The sequence below is a fragment of the Python bivittatus genome, unplaced genomic scaffold, assembly GCF_059951505.1.
Source record: "Python bivittatus isolate LINGU-HERP-01145 unplaced genomic scaffold, Pbiv_v1 ctg000840_np1212, whole genome shotgun sequence".
Lineage (NCBI taxonomy): Eukaryota > Metazoa > Chordata > Lepidosauria > Squamata > Pythonidae > Python > Python bivittatus.
This window is the reverse complement of record NW_028277113.1, coordinates 12,431,150-12,450,310: the sequence shown is the minus strand read 5'-3', so window position 1 is coordinate 12,450,310 and position 19,161 is coordinate 12,431,150. Positions and strand designations below refer to the sequence as shown.

The following is a 19,161-nucleotide window of genomic DNA, read 5'->3' as shown; positions in this document are numbered from 1 at the left end:
TTAAAAAAAAAAAAGACGTAAGAATGTTTTGCATATCTTTTAGAGAACAGAAACCTTTGTTCATGTCTTCTGGTTGCCATCATCTTCATCTGAACGGCACCTATAACACAAAGAATAAGTAAACAAGCAACTTTGTTTTTCCTTAGGAAAGTTTAAAATTTTTGTAGCCATAAGTGGGGGGTTGTAGCTGCTACTGGACTTGCCACGATAACTGTTTTTATTATTTGGAAGCAGGGACATGAACAAATGGTGAAGACCATCAAATTGTATGACATCTGTGTCATACTGCCACCAGATGTGCAAGGTAGGCTGATAGTATTGTCAAAGCAGTGTGCCCCTTTACTGTGTGTGCAAGACTATCAAGTAATATATGTCTTCATTTCAGTGAAGTTGCTTTCTGTTTCCTGCACAAACAAGAAACATTTTAAGTAAGTTGACAATCACATTTACTACTTTTAAAGTAACATTAAACTAGAGAGACAGCGTAGAGGTTCAAAATAGACAAATAATATTATCAACTACCTTTGTAGCTTGTTATTTTGTCATAGTGGGGAATAGCTCATAAGAAGCATCCCATTAGCAAACAACGTTTGGCTCCACTAAATATGGATTCATTTTAAGTACATGCCTTTATAGATTTTAAAAATCCTATTTACAAACTTGAAAATATTATAAAGCATCTAAGTTTTAGGTGGTTTCATACACCCGTGCAACACATATGAAACATCTGTTATATGAACTGCTTTTAATAAAAAAATTGGATTGGCAAACATTAATTGATTCAGTTGGGTATCTTCATGATGAACAAACTATTTTTAAGTTGTTGCTAAATGTTTATCTACACATGCTGTCAGAAATAACCTTGTTAGGAAGGTGAAGATGGTGTCTCAGCAAACCAGACCCCCTGGAGTAGGCGTTGAGTGGCCTGTGACTTGCCTTCCTTTGTCTCTCTCAGCACCATCAAAAAGGAAAAGTAAGAAAAACAGCACAAGCATTAGTTAAAACCTGCATCTAATTCAATAACCTACAGGAATAAATTTCCTAACAATGAAAGCAGACAATATCTGCAGGGGGCTGGGGATAGTATTTACACTGAACTGTCAATAATTAATAATCTAAAAGTTCTTTCAGGGGATCACATCTTTTAGTAATTGTTTTAATTAAAGGACTATCAAAAATGGAAGATTTCTTCTTATGGTTTACCTGAGTCGGCAACACTGGAGACAAAAATCTTTTAAAAAGGGCTACCAATGCCTTGTTCACAAAAGACTTTATTATCTAATGATGCATACCAAAAACATACAGAAATCTGCATGGTCCACTTTACATGCAGCAGAACAATCTTCACTTTACAATAAGTGAATGTCAACTATTTTATGCAAGAGACAACACTTTAAGTCACATTTCTTAAAGAAAGTTTCATTTACAAAAGAAATAAAAGGTAAAGAAGCAATTACCGCTTTTAAAAAGCAGCTGCTTTGTTCAAGAGTGGAAGGTTTATGCCTGTATTGAAAGACAACATGATCACAAATAATGAAAACAATGAACAAATGAAAACACCTTTAGCATAAAGCAGTACATTTTCAAATGACATACAAATAGCTAAAAATTTAATTATGGTGCTTTCTATCTGGCCAAGAGGAGATAAGGACTTTTGGAATCAGAGCTCAGCATTTGTTGTTAGTAAATGAAAATGACTTAAGTACTGGTTTTATGCCATCGTGAACTGTATTTAACAAAAGGTATAAAGTCCATGTAGCAAGTTGATATTTTAAAAAAAGTAATATAAACAGTACACTGAAGGCGCTCTCTCCATCAAGTGCACACTCCTCCACTTTTTTCCTTTGAATGTGATGATCAAACAGAAGCTGGAATTATGCCACAGTTGTAATGCCAGAAAACAAAATATATATATTTATATATATATCCTTTATAAAACATGCAGGGAATTCTGCTACAAAGTGACTGACTCTCATTGGTCAGTTGATCCAGTACAATTAACATCTTAAACACCAGTGATGTTGATGGTTTAGCTTACCTTCAGTGTACTGAAAGTTGTACGAAACCTGCTTTAAAAGAGGAGACCATCCCTGTGGGCAGGCTCAAGAAGGAACAGACCCCCTTCGGCACTGACTACACCAAGGGCATGCTGCTGTGGCCTGCACGCACACACCTAGGAAAATGTAATATAAACAGCATTTATGCTGGCCATTTTTCAGAGACAAAAATGAAGCCAAATTTGCTAAAAACCAAAATCAACCACCCAGTCTTACTGATATTTCATAACAGAATTTTTTTATATATATAGTCCATGTGCGCGTATGTGTGTATGTATTATATAGAGGAACTGCAACCATATATTTTAACATTGTACTCCTGTGCAGTCTTGGCAATTAAAACAATTCTGCAGTGAAAAAATCTTCACATAAGAGACAAACAGATTTACTCTAACATTTCTAAAAGAAATAATCCACCTTCGTGTTAATTGAAATATATCATTCTTCCTCAATTTTGCAGGGGAATTATTTATATGTTATATGTACATTTATAAATTGCAGTGAAACTTCATCAGTCTTTGTATATTAACTATTCAAACCCTTTGAACATCTTCGCTGGATTTAAATTTTCTCCTGGATGAAGGCATGCTGCAATGCCTGGTTGATACTAATCCGTTTAGCTGGGTCTAACATGAGAATCTGGTCCAACAAGTCCTTCAACTGGTGAACCTTTTTGCGCTGATCTTCAGGGAGGCGTTGGCACCCAATTAAATCTGCAAGTAGGTCCTTTGTAGGATTAATGGTGCTCATCACAGTCACTTTTTCCTACAAAGACAAGGGCATCCAGCACTTATTTTCAAGACAATAATAAAACTATCAAGAATATGAAATGGACAGTCCAGTTAGAAACTAGACTACACACTATGGAATTGAAATTTGGCTTTTGAAAGCAAAACACCTCCCCCAAATAATGACTGTAACATGGTCCTATCCTAGTGTTGTAAATTGATAGAATAGGAAGGGGAAAGCAAAACCTTCACAGTATTGTAACTTCCTGCTTAAACCTTACATGACCAATGCCTTAATTCCACTCTCTCCAAATCTATTCTACGGAGCTATGGCTCATATAGAATCAGTGCTGCAGACCAGACTTTAACACATTTTTTTTCTTAGGTGTTAATGCTTTCAGAGTCTAAGTGCAACTCTGGAGCTTCAGGATTGGAACCTATGATTTATAAAGTGTGTTTTCCTGTAGACTAGCCTTAGCTACTTCTGTCTCCCATACCGTCTGGGTTAAAAACCTAGATCTTTAAGACTAACAGTGTGAAGACAGGACGATATTTTGTAAGGAATAAATGCAACCAAACCAAGCAACTTTTTTTTGGTCAGCTCAGGTTTATCGTCTTCATAAAAAAACAAACAAAAAACTAGTATATTTTGAATTCTTCACTATATCACACAATTTCCTGTAAACCAAAGACACTTATTTATGAAACATTCTTATACATTATAAGGCCTTCGTGCAAAATTTTAATTAAGGATGCCAAAGACAGCAATCTTGTTTATACTTTACTTACCCTTTCTGTTACTTTATCTACCTCTATGTACATAAAGTTGAGGTTTTGATCGAAGTGCTGATCTTTGAACACTCCTTTTCGGATCATCTAGAAATAACAGCATTAAAAATCTTTAAAAGTGCAAGTTTAAGTGCTTATCCTAAAAACAGTAATCCCAAGAGGAAAGCTATTTCAGTGATTGATGAATAGAAAAATGAAGTTCAGTACATTTATTTAGCTTTGAATGAGAAAAAGTTTTATTCATTCTGTCATACACTACAAATTTAGCTCCCGAAAAGTAAAACAAGTCTACCCCACCCTTCCAGAAAACATTGGATACTTCAAGAAAAACCCCTAGCTTTGTTGACTTTTATAAGGACTTCATTTTGTTACCTTGTTTGGCATCTTTCCTTTGAGGTCCATAGCAAGTTTCAACATATGATTATTGGTTTTCCCAGGAAATAATATTTTCCCTGTGTAAAGTTCATACAATGTACAGCCTACAGACCACATATCTATACCGTAGTCATAGATTTTGCCTATAACTGAAGGAGAACAATTTTAGAGTTCAAACTATTGATCATATTAAACAGACTGCAATAAATAACATTACTTTTTCTAAGATCAGCCTGCCAGAAAAGAACATGAATTATAATATCTAGAGTATTTCTCCATGCCATCAACTCAGGTAAGTGTCTTCCTGCCACAAACTATAATTTTCCTCATAACTCCTCCTTATTTTGTCATTTACAAATCACTGATGGACATACTAGCTAACTTTTGTCAAATCAACTGTGTTAAGTGGTAGATGGAAAGAGACTGGGTAAAATAGTATGGCATAGTGCAGCAACATCTAAGTCAAATTATACTGTTTCAAATGTGCACCTCTAACTTCCATTCAGTCAGGAAAAAGCAGGATCAATAAGAGTTAAGTTATCACACATGCAAAATTCCACCTCAAATTCCTCATTTGTCAGGCAGATAAACATACAAGAGATGAAGCAGGGACTTCTCCAGTGGACAGAAACAAGGACCAAAAAGGATAGATGAACCAGGTTGTGAGAAGAGAACCAACCAAGAGAAAGAAAGATTGGGAAGAACAAACTAAGGATCTTAGAAAAAAGCAAGAGCAGTGGCATAGTTCTCAACAAAGAAGAAAGCTGAGGACTTAAAAAGATTAAGCTGGCTAAACCCCAAGACCATGAGATTTTGTAGGTGGCCTCTACCTTCCCATTCAGCTGTAATCTTAACTTCAAATTCCAATTTCTATAGACATTTTCATATTAATTAAGGATTATACATATCTGATTTCACATCAAAGAATGTTATCTATTATAAAACTCTAATAAAAGTTAAATTAATCTTAATTAATAATCTGAACCTAAATATCATAGTAGATTAACTTACTAATTTCAGGAGCACGGTAAAATCGACTAACAAGATACGGTGTGATATCATTGTCAGCAACATGTGAAGCTGATCCAAAGTCACAAAGTTTTAAAATGGTTTTTGATTCATTCACCTAAAAGAAGCAAAAATAATAATTATGGATAAAAGTAGTAAGTGGCACTACTATATGCTACTGTGAATGCTAATCATTACACTTAAATGCTCTGCTATAGGCTACTAAGAAACAGAATATGGACAAAACAACCCCTTGGTCTGATCCAGCCAGTTACTTTGATATTCTAAGCATAAATGTCAAAATATAGAGAAGCTGACTGTGTTACAATGTATTGATCTTACTTGCTGAAGGTGCTACAACTCCTATTAAAGAAGAATTTATAGCAACACTGTCAAAAACAATTGGAATTTGTTCACTTGATAATTCACTGAAAAAATGAAGTCAGCATTACTCCAAACCATAAGGCATTTCACATTTTCCCCACTTTGAAATACAATGGGCAAAATACTCCTCTACTTATCATCTGAACAGCATTTTGGACTTTCAGTAGAAATCCCTCTTTTTTGGTAATGAATTTATTGCACAAAAGGGATGTACAAAGCCTACGGTTACTGGAAAGGAATATTTTACAAAACTCAAACATTCTGTTCTTCCTTTGGCCATGCCAATTTATTTTTTCCAGGAATGATCCAGCAGTTTTCTGGAAAATAATTCTCTAAACAAGAAGCAATTTATAATGTTCTGGACATGTTTGAAAAGGTTATTATTTTGTCTGGAACACTATGTCCTGCTTCTGGTTTGAAGGATTAATCTCTAGAAAACCACTGGACTGCCCCCAGAATGGCACTGTCTGAAGGAGAAACAGTTGGGAGTTCTCTGGAATGCTCCACTCCTGGAGCAGTACATTTTGCACATAACCACTACCTAGTTTCAGTCTACAAGATGTTTTAACTATGCAGAGGAGGCCCCGGATCACACAGAAAGGCCCAGTTTTTAATAAATTAATCAACATACTGTTAAGAACTTCAGTCTGCACATATACATTAATGTGTGATAGAGATACTTCCCACAGATTTTTTAAAAAAAAGATATTTTAAATATATAAAATGTTTTTTGTCCAATTATTAATATGAAGATGCTCCTATTTTATAGATGCAAAGAACAATAAGAATGGTTGTTTCATATGCATTTGACTTGCAGAACTATTCAAAGGGTGGGTAGAAGTGATATGTACAGTTTTTAATATGAAGAAATGCATGTCATTGCTTTCTTCACTGTGGAATATTAATGTATGCATGTAAACTACACTTCAAGTATGCAAGCATGTTAAAAAATAAATAAAAACAATGATTGGTGTGTAACACATGCCTTACGCACTCATACTTGCATCTGTAAGAGAATCATTCCAGATCAAATGACCCAAGTAGAAAAAAAGGATTCTTTCAAGCATTTTCAGAGCACTATTGACTTTTTTCTCCCAAGAGCAATCTCTAGATTGTCTTGGGACCACAAAAATGATACAATGGCAATGAGAGCAACTGACACGGCAACCCAGTGTAATGCAACAGCTGATGAAGAACCATCTTGCAAGTTATTTTAATTAACTTCAGTAGTACAGTCATTACGTTTAGACCAACCATCAATTGTAACATATCTGTTATTACATTAAAATATTCTATTTTGAAGGATAAAGATTTTTCATTCACATACAAACTCAAACTGAACATAAATAATATAATACTTCTGTTTCCTTCAAAGAAACTGCTATAGAACTATAACTGAGTATTACCTACCAAAATATTGTCTGGTTTGATATCAGCATGCAAAATGTTGCATCTTTTCAGAAGTTTTAATGCCAGGAATAACTGCTGACTGTAGGATCGCACAGCCTTTATATGGAGACCAACGTCTTTTCCATATTTCTTCAGTACCTCTCGTAAATTCATACTAAATTGAGAACCGATACGATGAAATTTAAAAAAGAGGTAGAAAGAGGAATTAGTACTTGTGAAAATTATAATATATTGGAAAATAATATATTAGAAATATTTTGCATGAACAGAAAAACATTTCTGATTATTCAACGTGTTCCTACTGAATTTCTTCCCTTTTTATGAGATAGGAAGCCACAGTGGAAATACACTGCAGTGTGTGTGTCCCCTTTCTTTTGTTTTTTTCCTGATAAATGATAACAAAAAATAAGAATGGGATTATGAAACATTTGCTAATAAAGATAAAATGGTTAAGGAGTGTTAATATATTGCTACTGATACCTTACTCCAAAAAATGATTTTTAAAAACTACATAATCGAAAGACTTCTACATAGTATATCATTTCAATTCCTGCAAACAGAGGACAAACTATATTATAATATGGATTTGAATAAACTTGGAAATGTGTTTTGTTTCAAGCTCACAACAAAACAGCCATAAATCTTCTACTGGAACATCTCACATTGGCTATTATTGGATGGAACAACTTTCAAAAGAGTTCAAATGTTCTGCATTCAGACAGCACAAAAGTCCTTTGAGAACTCCAGCCATAGAAACAGGAAATCAGAACAAGCTCTTTGCTCCTTTATTTCTCACCCAGGGCCAAAACTGTAGAAGTGGTGGCAGTTCTTGCTGATTACTCCTGACATACAGAAAAACTGCCCATGTGAATTGTTTTTAATTATTTTTAATCATAACATTGAGAAACCCACAGAGATGTGCAGTTCTGAATGCATCCTGAAGGTTAAAAATAGGACCCAGGAGAATACACATGCAGATGCCAAGTTCAACAAACCTATACAAAATTAACAATTACATTTCCAGTTTTAGATGCATGCTGGAGCTCAGCATTGACAGAGCACAAGAGAATATGCAGCTTACATATACACCAACAACCCAACAATCCAATTCACTGTACAGGTAGTCCTTGTTTAGCACTAAATGCCTCATTTAGTGACCATTCACAGTTATGACAGTGATGAAAAAGTAACTTTGTGAGTAATGCCCACATTTACAACCTCCGCAGGTCTATGAAGCAAAGGAAAGCTGAAGATCATAAGCACAGTCACGGTTTCACTTAGTGATAGCTTTGCTTAATGACCAAGTTGCCAGTCCTAACTGTGGTCGCTAAATGAGGACTACCTGTAATGGAAGCAAACTTTGCATTTACAGGTTATAACCTCAGCAGCATTACCAGTTTTTTGATGGCAATATTCCTCCTCCTTTCTCCACGAACTAAACATGGTTCACGGTGACCCTTTAGCACTGTGCTTAAATAACCGCTGCTTTGTCCTCCCGCTCCAAATCATCCCATTCAATCTAAGCCTATAATACTAGGAACATTAACTAGTCCTGCAACTGGCTACATAGGAGGTTGTACAGAGAAATTAAATCATAGCACTTGAAGAACTCAGAATACATAAAATAATGCTATTCAAAATAGCTTCAATACAATGGGAATGGGATGGACAATGGCAATAGCATTTCTTTATTGATTTGTATCTGTAACAAATATTAACAAGGATGTATATATTTTGATTTTTTAAAAAAAGGATTGTACATATTTTGATTTTTTACTTTTTTTGTTTTCCCAAGGGAAAGATTTTTCTACCTATTGCTTTAAACTTTCTGGAAATTTTCCATCTCTAGTCCTGCTATGTCTTTCCCTACTCTGTACTTATCTCATGCTGATCTGCAAGGTCCATTAATCCACAAGAGGAACTTTTGGTAGGTAGGGTGGACTGTAATCAATGAATGGATACTATGTGAGATGGGCGGCTATACAAATATGATAAATACATAATTTCATAAATAGGTATCTACTTTATCTTCTTTGAAATCAGTACAAATTATAATACACAAAATTCATTTTCATGATAATCTGCTGGATATTTTAAAAAATGACTTGGCATAAATATATTTTAAAAACATTTACACAGCATTTTTTATTCCTCAAATTACTTGCTAAGGACCATCGAAAAGAGCAGGTGTGCTATGTTCATTAACTGGATTTGTATGAAAACCAAGCAGCTGAGCAACAGATGGGTGATTATGAAAACTTATTTGCATTAATTACAGTATGGGTGTTTCTTAGCAACTGCAGAATGTTATTCTCCAACGCCCACTTCAAATAAAACTGAACAGAAATTTAGTGCATGTGTACTCTTAAGCTCTGAATCCATGAATAGATTTGTACTCATCCTCAAATATGTTTATCAAATGTGATAACTACTTATCGTTAAATCTGGAGAATATTTCTGAAGCATTACAACAATGTACAACTTCATAAATCAGTATGGTATAAACAAAGAGGTTTTACCTTTAAAAAGCATACTTTTAAAAGGGCTTAACTTGATTTTTTTATACATACCTGAGTGGTTCAAATACTAAACAGAGGTGCTGCTTATGATAAAAATGTCGGAACAAACGTAGACAATGAAATTTGTCATCAGGGTCTGCATCATTGAGCTTTTTCAAGAATTCCAATTCTTTTAAACCAGTTTTTTGCCTGAAAAAAGATAATTTATTATGATAACAGAACATGAAAAACAAACACTCCTCCCTCTCTGTTTAATCATATAATTTTCACTGTTATACTTTTCCATCAATATTTTAAAGACTTCAGAATTTAAAGTTCATATCCCTTCAAATCCAGACAAATTAATAAAAATGCAAATTCTGGGCATGCATTTTTCATTTTACCCTGAAACTCATATATGTGATACATGGGTAGCAAAGACTATGAGAAGTAACGTTTCATTTCTTACATATTCCTTTCCTATTAAATGTAGCAACATCTAGGGATGTGTAAAATGTTCTGGCATACACTGTTCCAAGCACAGAAGCTGTTTTTAGGTGATACATGTCTGAGATGAAAAATGCATTTTACACGTTTTGGTCCACAAAATAGACAGAAATAGGACTACTTTATTTTGGATATCAATCAGAACAGACTGTTCCAGGTAGAGGTGGCAGTGTGAGTAAGAAGAGGGGGGGAAAGGCTAAGAGCATAGGCTGCAGTTGAGGGAAGATAGAGGAGGGAGGAAAGGACTGGGAAAATTAAGGGTAGGAAAGCTAGTGAGCTATGCCATACTGAGAGTCTGTTCTTTACTGAGGACAGCACTGGCGGTGGTAGTAGCTATGCAGGTGCAGAGGAAAGAAGACACTGGAAGACAAGGGAAGGCAGGTCAGTGAAATATGGTATACTAGAAGCTATTGAGGTTGGCAGGGGAGATGTGTACCAGCTTTGCCACATTTGCCCTGCAAAATCATGCCAGGATCCCTCCACAACTTGTACTGGCATAATTCAGAACCACCATAAAAGTCAACAAGTTTTCAATTTGCCTAACGGAAACTGACCCAATATGGCTCAGTTAAACTTCTAGGAGTTGTCATTTACTCCAGGCTTGGAACAAAATGTAATTTCAATTTTGTCCACACCTCTAGTACCATCTTACTTCTGTTGCATTTTGAAATCACTTGTTTCTGGTTTAAGCATTATCCTCTCTTTCAAGATCAGAGAGCTGCCAGAGATTCCCTTCAAATGTGATATAAATATATAAAGAACAACAAGGAAATAGGCAACATTTCAATGTTTCCTGTAAAATATGGCTAACTCACCATTTACTGTATAACTTAAATGTTACAGATATTACAGATTTTAGATGAGGCCAAACAATTCTCACACATATATTTGTTAAATTACAGAAAACATTTGACTTAAAGAAGTGATATGTCATATGAAAAAAATCCTATTGTCTATTTCTAAAACTAGCAGCTGCAGTTTATTAATTTTATTTAATTGTACATATGATTGATAAATGTGACAGTTTAAATATATAATATAGATACTATACTGCAAATCTGTGGCTGTTACTGATCAGGGTTTCTGTAGTATTTGTCAACATTTGCTACTATTCCCAAATGGTTCAATACAAAATTTAAAACATTTTAACTTTCTCACTTACATAAGTTCATTGTTCCTAATGATCTTCACAGCCACTTCTTGGTTTGCTCTTGCCATATCTCTGGCTCTAACCACATTACTGAAAACTCCTTGGCCAGTGTAACCATATACATTGTAACGTTTGTCTAGAACTTCACCTATGTTAACACCTGGGGGGATGGAAAAGAAAAGCTATTTAAGTTGCAGTTTGAGTACTTAAGATACCCTGTATATCCACAACAAAGCAAAAGAACTGATGGGAGGATTGCTCCTTATACCAATTAATTATGCTGAGTGAAGCCACTTTAATAATGAAACACATTAATTTACCAGTTTTATTCTGCAGATAATGTAAAGGAAATTCAGCAATTGTACTCACGATAATATCCTTCAGCATCTGTCCAGTTGTCCCTGAGATTTGGATTTTCTTTGAAGTCTTTTCCAAAGCCAGCAGCTCTAAGACGTGCACTCTGAAATAAAGAGTTGTTTAAGCTTTTTCCTCACATTCTAAATATCTGAATACAAAATATATTGTTTAAACATAAATGGAAATTAATGGTCTCTTAGTGATAAATAATATTAAGCACCTTCACTACCACATAAAGTGTCTTCTACTGACCTAAAAGAGTAAGATACCAGTGCATACTTCACTAAGGTTAAAAATATTTTAATATTTACCACTTACATGCCAAGAGAAATAGCATCATAATAATTCCTTCGGTGATTATAATAAAAATGGTTAAAGAATCACAATCTAACCTGTTTCAGAAAATAATTTAGTGAGTTTTAACAGGTTTTTATACATTTGTTTCACTACAACAGTGCTGCATTTCAAAAACTGTTATAAAATATATGTATTAGTGCACCTACGTCAAAATATGCAGCAAACATATCATCTGATTCTGTAAACATATCAGGAGCTGTGATTTTCTTCTGAGATGAACCTTAAAACAAATATTTATATAATTAGACTTAAAATGAAAGATAATGAAATGATAAACAAGTTAGATAGAAATAATTTTGTAAAATGTACAACTGATCTAGGATCTTCTTGAATGACATATACACAATTACAATCCATAAATAAAATAAACACAACCTCACATTTGTCACAACCACGGTGGTCAATTAAAATCTATGGGTTTGAAATGACTGAAAAATAAGGTATTCATGTAACACCAAACTTAAGATGAGCTACTCTATTTTACAATTCTGAATGGAGAAAGCTGTGCCACTCAACTCAAGGGTTGATAGGAGTTAAGAGATGAATCTCCCAAACAGTTTTTATTACAGTTTAAACTACACATTGCCCACAGTTTCACCTTTTAGAAGTTCCAAAATTAAAACTAGCAATAGCTGTTATTTGCAAACTAGTAGGATGCTCTATTTACACAGCTCGTCAGTAAACTAGGTACTGTACATTAAATCAATCCATCACTGCATATGGGACAGCCTCTTTGATTTTTTTGGTATTTAACAATGAGTGACAATGAGCTGAAATACTAGCTAAAAGAGATGGACATTTAATTCCATTTTCTATTTCTCCTTTAACTCTAAGGAATCCTAATATTAAACACATGGCATTCTATTTACAATTAAATTATTAGATAAACTCTGAAATGCTAACACATGGTGCTATTTAGAAATAATAGGATGTACACTGTATCCCCATCTGGGATATCAAATTAAGTCTAGGTGAAATTCATTGGTCAGTTCCATGGATATAAAGAAGTTTGCTAAGCGAAACAAGAAGTAGATTCCCTTATCTTTTGCAACCCTATATGTCATGAAAATGTGCTTCAGAGGGGTTCTCAGCCAGAACACTCCGAGGACAAAAGAGCGCTGCAGGAAGGGGAGGGGAGTGAAAGAAGAAAATCACACTGCATGAACAAAAATCTGCTCAGTACTGTGGTAGACTCTACTTATAACGCTAAGGATTGAACAGGAATCTTTAAAGTCTTTGAACTTAGTCTATCAAGATGAATATATTTTCATCTTCAGCATCTCAAGTCCAACAGTGGCTTTAGTCATAATTTAGCTAAGTTCTACAAGTGACAAAAATATTATTTCACAGTGTAATAAATTAAGGACATAAACTGCTTTGCTCAGCTGTCCTGATGTAAATATCTTACTGTTGATTGGTAATTCTTCTCTGAAAATGTATTAGAAACTCTGTTAATTATTACCATTATTTTGTTCAACTGTCATGAGGTTGTGCTTTGCCTTTACTGAGGCTTCAAAAGTGTCCACATTTTCTCGTTCATACTCTTTAACATCAGCTGCTACCCGTTCAAGAATGTCATCTGGTGAGTTTGAACGACTGCGAGTGCTGCTTTGAGGGCTACTTGGTTCAGATGGCACAGACATGTTACTATCCTCAGTTAAGTACTTGTATTTCTAAAAAGAAAATGAAACACCATAATTTATACTGCATTTGATAGTGAGATAAACAAAAATGTTATTTAAATTTCCTCCAGCATTCTGAAAGAATCTATTCACAGTTTCTTCTGCTCTATGAAAGCCATATTTTATATCCCTACATTTTTTCTGAGTTCCTGAACCTCAAGAGCAACCTCCCAAGAATTAAGATTCCGCTATGAAAGCAAATATCCATCCAGGCAACTCTAGACCTCTGCAAGAAAACCATTTAATATATTCTAGACTGCAATAGGCTGGCATTTACTATGCAAGCCCTTTGTTCAATGTGTTTCTTCTTAGCTCCTTTCCTCTTTCAGCTGCCACATATGTTGGAAGATACACAGTAACAACCAATTATGCCAGAAAATGTTTGGAAATGCATGGCCATTTGAATATTTGTACACATAATGGGCAGGCATATGGCTCTACATACAGTTGTTACATAAGTTTAAGAGTAATTCCTTAGTTTTCATTTATTACAAATATTTCTTCTTTGCAGCCCATAAAATCATCTTTTTAAAAAAGGGCCTACATGATGAATGTTTTAACGAACTTCACTCATAGTCATTACTACTTTAAATAACACAACTATTTTAAAACGTGACAATTACAACCTTGTCTACATAATATCTGGAATTTAGAAAACAAAAGTAGATGACATTTCCTCCTATAGGTCTATTTAAAATTTTAGGCTGGTTTGGAGAGGATTAGCAACATAACAAACCTGCACGATTGCTTGCCTCTGTAATCTTCTTTGCTCTATTAGAGCTTCCTCATCTTCTTCTTCAACATCGAAGTCTTCAAGGCTATTTTTAAAAAGTAACAGTTTGATATCTCAATATTGCATGTACTGATACAAGAACGTATATTTCCAAAATAAACACTCAAAATCCTTGGCCTGAAGTTCACCGAAAAATTCATATCTGTCTTCAAGCAGCAGCTATTTTGCTGTACCATATCCTAAAAGCTTCTTAATTAGATGATTAGAAAGTCTTCCTGAAGAAAGCTGATTAGACAGAAAAGTGGATTTTGTCCATGTTGGGATGCATGCCCCTTTAGCAGTTCTCAACTCCTCATATGCTATTCAGGAAGTTCTATACTTCTATGGATAGGAATTATTTTCTTTTAAGGAATTCCAAGGAATTGGAAGCACTTTTTCCCTTCCTTTCATTAATTATATGACCTAAGTTATGTTTATTCAGTCATTGTGCTGGTTAAACTATGAGGAAGACTAGTAATTCTTCCTGAATTTTTGTCCTAGTTCCACTATGCTATTCCACTCCCCCCACCTAACATTTATTTTCTGTATCTTGCCTTTCTTCCAGGAGTTTAGAGCAGTATACATAGCACACTCTTCTCCAGACTTTCCCCACCCCCACCACACAAAAATCCTGTGAGGCAGGTTGGGCTGAGTGTGTAACTGGCCCAAAATCATCCAGTGAGTTTCTATGACTGAGAGTAGATGTGATCTTGAGTCTTGCTGGTCATGCCCCAATACCTTAACTGTGCTGGCTCTCATATATATGCCTTTACATGTTCTATGCCTAAATATAAGCTCAAATCTGTTTAGATCACAAGAAGGGCCTGTATCTCCTTTTAGTTTCCTCCTATCATATGGAAAAGGAAATAAAAAGAATGGCATCTACCTATTCTGCATCATTATTCTGCACACCTTCCCTCAATTTTTAATTGCAGCCCAACTGCCAAAATGTTTAGATCAACAATGTGCAAAGCTAATTCTGTATTTCTGCAATATTTACAATGTTAAAAGCACTGCTTCTTTTATTAGAAAACATTTTAGTTCTCAGTTATGGAAGTGAATATTTCAGATTTCCCCCCCTTTTTATAATATTGTTATAAATCTTCATATATTGTGTTGTATCAATACATTGACATTTGTATAATATGATTGAAAATTAATAACTTTCTATTATTTGGGTAGCTTAGAATATTGAGAAGAGAGAAGAGAAAGGAAAAAAAATTATCAATGTTAATTACAATTTAGGGTGTCAATATTACAAACATAAAATTATTTGGCTTTTTTGTCCAAAGTTGAATATAATGTTGAAAAAGAACCACTATAAATCACACCAAAATATTGGTTATATACTAGACTTCTGGGGAAGAAGTGGTGAACTGAAGACAGTTCTGCTAAAAGTAGAGCCAGTGACTGCAGCAGAATGAAGAGCCAGTGAGTGGACTGGCTCTTTGTAATTCATCTCTGGACAAGGAGAGGACTTGAGATCATCTGCAAGGGCTCCAGACAGTCTCCAGCTGGTTTAGAGCTCTCGGAGACAAGGGATCGCCATCTTTGCTCAAACCACAGTTGGCATCTTTATGGGCACTAGGTTTGCATACTTCCTTTTCTAATCGCTTTTGGAAATTGCTTCTTAACTGCTTTTCAGCTATTAGGAACCTATGGAGTGACATGTTTTATGGCACCAGGTGAGTTTCCTTTAATCTGTAGTTAAAGAAGTTTTAAATATAAGTTTAAGGACTTTAAAAAATCTTTTTTGGGAAATAAACAGGAAAAGGGTGATTAAACATTGATTTTGGAATGTTACAAACGGACTAAGGGTCCAGATGGATTTGATATAAGATTTTGAAATTAATTATAAGAATTCTTCCCATGGAAATATGCGGTTGTTTTGAATTCTTAAGAAAAAAAACATGATAGGACAGGATTTTGAAGGTTGGACACTAGAGGGAACCAGAAGGAACTAAAGATTACAATTAAAGGAGAAGAACACTTAAATTTGACTTACCAATACAGAATGGAACAAAATATTTTAACATTGGACCTACTGATGGATATTTGTGAACAATAGATCCAGAAGTTAACTTTAAAAGTATCTGCCATTATAGATAGACTGTGTTTAAAAGATGTTATGGAAGAGGAACAAACTTTACTGGACAAGGCTGAGACTGATCTGAAAGTGGATTTAAAAATGACAGGTTACAAGAATGATATGGAAAAAGATGCTACACTGGACATACAAATGAAACTACCTGATGTCTTAATAATTAAAAGGGATATACAAATAGCAAATCAAAAGAATGACCTGGATAACTTTTCTATATTGGATTTACAAAACAGGCTAGTTAAAGTATTGTCGAAGGCTTTCACGGCTGGCATACGATGGCTGGTGTGGGTCTTCCGGGCTGTGTGGCCGTGTTCTGGAAGTTTTGTTTCCTAACGTTTCGCCAGCACCTGTGACCAGCATCTTCAGAGTGCAGAAGCACAGACAGGAGCAGTTCTCTCTGTGCCGAGGGTGATGTGGCCCTTTTGTGGGTATTTATAGAGATCTGAGGGGGAGGGAAAGGGGGATTGGGGGTGGGGGGTGAGGGGGGTTGGGTTACTGAGTGGCTGCCTGTTTTGGTGTCAGAATCTGTGTGTATCTTCCGGAGTGTTCCTAATCTCCGTGTCTGGCGGAACGTTTCCTCCCCATAGAGGCGTTCAATGTATTGTCGAAAGCTTTCACGCCCGGCATACGATGACTGGTGTGGGTCTTCCGGGCTGTGTGGCCGTGTTCTGGAAGTTTTGTTTCCTAACGTTTCGCCAGCACCTGTGACCAGCATCTTCAGAGTGCAGAAGCACAGACAGGAGCAGTTCTCTCTGTGCCGAGGGTGATATGGCCCTTTTGTGGGTATTTATAGAGATCTGAGGGGGGAGGGAAAGGGGGGATTGGGGGTGGGGGGTGAGGGGGGTTGGGTTACTGAGTGGCTGCCTGTTTTGGTGTCAGAATCTGTGTGTATCTTCCGGAGTGTTCCTAATCTCCGTGTCTGGCGGAACGTTTCCTCCCCATAGAGGCGTTCAATGTATTGTCGAAAGCTTTCACGCCCGGCATACGATGACTGGTGTGGGTCTTCCGGGCTGTGTGGCCGTGTTCTGGAAGTTTTGTTTCCTAACATTTCGCCAGCACCTGTGATGTCTATATAAATACCCACCTGTGAGATCTCTACAAATACCCACAAAAGGGCCATATCACCCTCGGCACAGAGAGAACTGCTCCTGTCTGTGCTCCTGCTCTCTGAAGATGCTGGTCACAGGTGCTGGTGAAATGTTAGGAAACAAAACTTCCAGAACACAGCCACACAGCCTGGAAGACCCACACCAGCCACAGACTAGTTAAAGCTTTGAAGAATTTTGTGAGAAGTTCTAGGACATTATTTGAAGGGACTAAAGATCAAGATTGTTAAAAGTAAAAGGAATATAAAATTGGTTTATTTGATCAAGGTTGAAACAGGTATATTCTTATCTCTTGTTCTAACCCTTAGTGGACTTTTGCTGACAAGGACTGAAAGACAAGGTTTTAAGGATTTATTTACAGATAAAGAGATGAGATATGGGAAGAAGAGATCATTTGTTGTATTTTAAGAGAAGGTGATAAGTTACTAAAATTGTTTATACTTGTGATGAAGGGGAAGCCACTTCTATATATTTCTTTTCTTTTTATTATATTCTTATTTTTTCTTTTCTTTTTTCTATTTTTAACTTTTCTGCACTTTTCTTTTTATTCTTTTATTTTTTGTAGTTTGCATTAGTTTTTATCTTTTTAATTGTAATGTTTAATTGTAAAAGGTATTTGTTATATACTACAGGTTTTGATTTTAAGCTGATTACTTAATATTAAAATCTCCCTTGTACTGTTACTTAGTATGTGCGTGTGTGCCTGTATTTATTTATACATGTTAATAAAAGGAAAAAATAGATAAACAGAGCAAATTTAACAATTATTAAAAAGAAAAATTAAAAAAGAACTATTGGGTTTCTGACTCCCCCCTTTTTATACAACTGCTAATTTGCAATATTTGTAAACATTTATATATTTCAGAAGTTAATAAGCATTTTTAAAAAATACAGTTCATTTTACATAAATTGCTCTGATTGTGCAAAATTAAAGGCTCATGGGTCTAGAATGCACTTCATGCATAAGCTGGCAAGAATTATTTGGACAATGCTATCATATTCCCCCTCAATGTTTTTTTCTCAACATTCTTAGTTCCTTCAATCTTACTTCCTCAGACTTAGTTTCTTGTCTCCAAAAATCATTTTTGCGTTTCTCTGAACCTGGTGCAGTTTCTCTGAATCCTTCTTAAAGTGTAATGTGCAAAACTAGGCAAAATACCCAAGGCATGATGTGACCATACAGATTAAGCACATCAGTCATTTTCCATCATTATATTTCTGTTGATATATAAAAAGTTGAAGGGTACATGGTCTATTGCATCTGCTGGGGGTTTTTTTGCAGAGTTCTTCACTTAAGTTTAAAGAACTCTGTTTCATTCTGCCATTTCCATTTTTCTAAATTTTCAAACTAGATTTGAATTTTAATTCTGCCTTCTGTCCATCTCATCTAATTCTATCTCATCTGCAAACCTAATAACCATCTCTTCTTTATATCTCAACTATTAATAAAAAAAATTGAAGGATACATGGCCCAGAGCTGAACTCTGTGACACCCCCTCCAGTTTGATGAAGAACTGATGATGCTTTGATATAACTTTTGAGTCAGATTATCTATCCATTTAATTGGTTAATAGTTAAGTAGTCTATTAATCAGAATGTCACTGGATTCTTTGATAAATATGGTAGTTGAAATGTTCACCATTTGCTGAAATTAAGTTATATTCGGTTTGCAGCATTTTAAAATCTAATAAGGAAGTTCAAAGCTAGATAAGTTTAGTCTAGTAAGACTTGTTCTTGACAAATCCATGCTGACTACTGCATTGTTTTTAAGGTGCTCAAATCAGCTCTCCTTATGATCTGCTCTAGAGTTTTCCCAAGGTATTAATACATATATCTAGCCTCCATCAATCATCTGGTAGTTCACCGGTTCCTAGGAT

The 19,161-nt window shown here is 35.2% G+C and overlaps 1 protein-coding gene across 8 annotated transcripts in view; it reads right to left on the bottom strand.

Moving 5' to 3' along the window:
• Positions 1–43: 43 nt before the first annotated feature.
• Positions 44–19,161, bottom strand: part of PRP4K (pre-mRNA processing factor kinase PRP4K) — a 30,565-nt gene continuing 11,447 nt past the window's right edge. Inside the window, exons 5-18 of one of the 8 annotated variants that reach the window (XR_015793926.1) lie at positions 14,039–14,120; positions 13,083–13,293; positions 11,767–11,840; positions 11,276–11,366; positions 10,919–11,066; positions 9,322–9,459; positions 6,752–6,905; positions 4,961–5,075; positions 3,947–4,098; positions 3,575–3,661; positions 2,727–2,822; positions 2,039–2,173; positions 1,458–1,503; positions 44–946 (exon numbers count right to left, since the gene is read on the bottom strand). Coding sequence is in view for 3 of the 8 variants with exons in the window: in XM_007430676.4 (XP_007430738.1) it covers positions 2,619–2,822; positions 3,575–3,661; positions 3,947–4,098; positions 4,961–5,075; positions 6,752–6,905; positions 9,322–9,459; positions 10,919–11,066; positions 11,276–11,366; positions 11,767–11,840; positions 13,083–13,293; positions 14,039–14,120 (1,456 nt within the window). In the remaining 5 variants the exon portion in view is untranslated. Of the gene's footprint in view, positions 2,823–3,574; positions 3,662–3,946; positions 4,099–4,960; positions 5,076–6,751; positions 6,906–9,321; positions 9,460–10,918; positions 11,067–11,275; positions 11,367–11,766; positions 11,841–13,082; positions 13,294–14,038; positions 14,121–19,161 lie in introns of all 8 variants that reach the window. The other 7 variants (XR_015793924.1, XR_015793925.1, XM_007430677.3 and 4 more) reach the window with 7 other exon arrangements.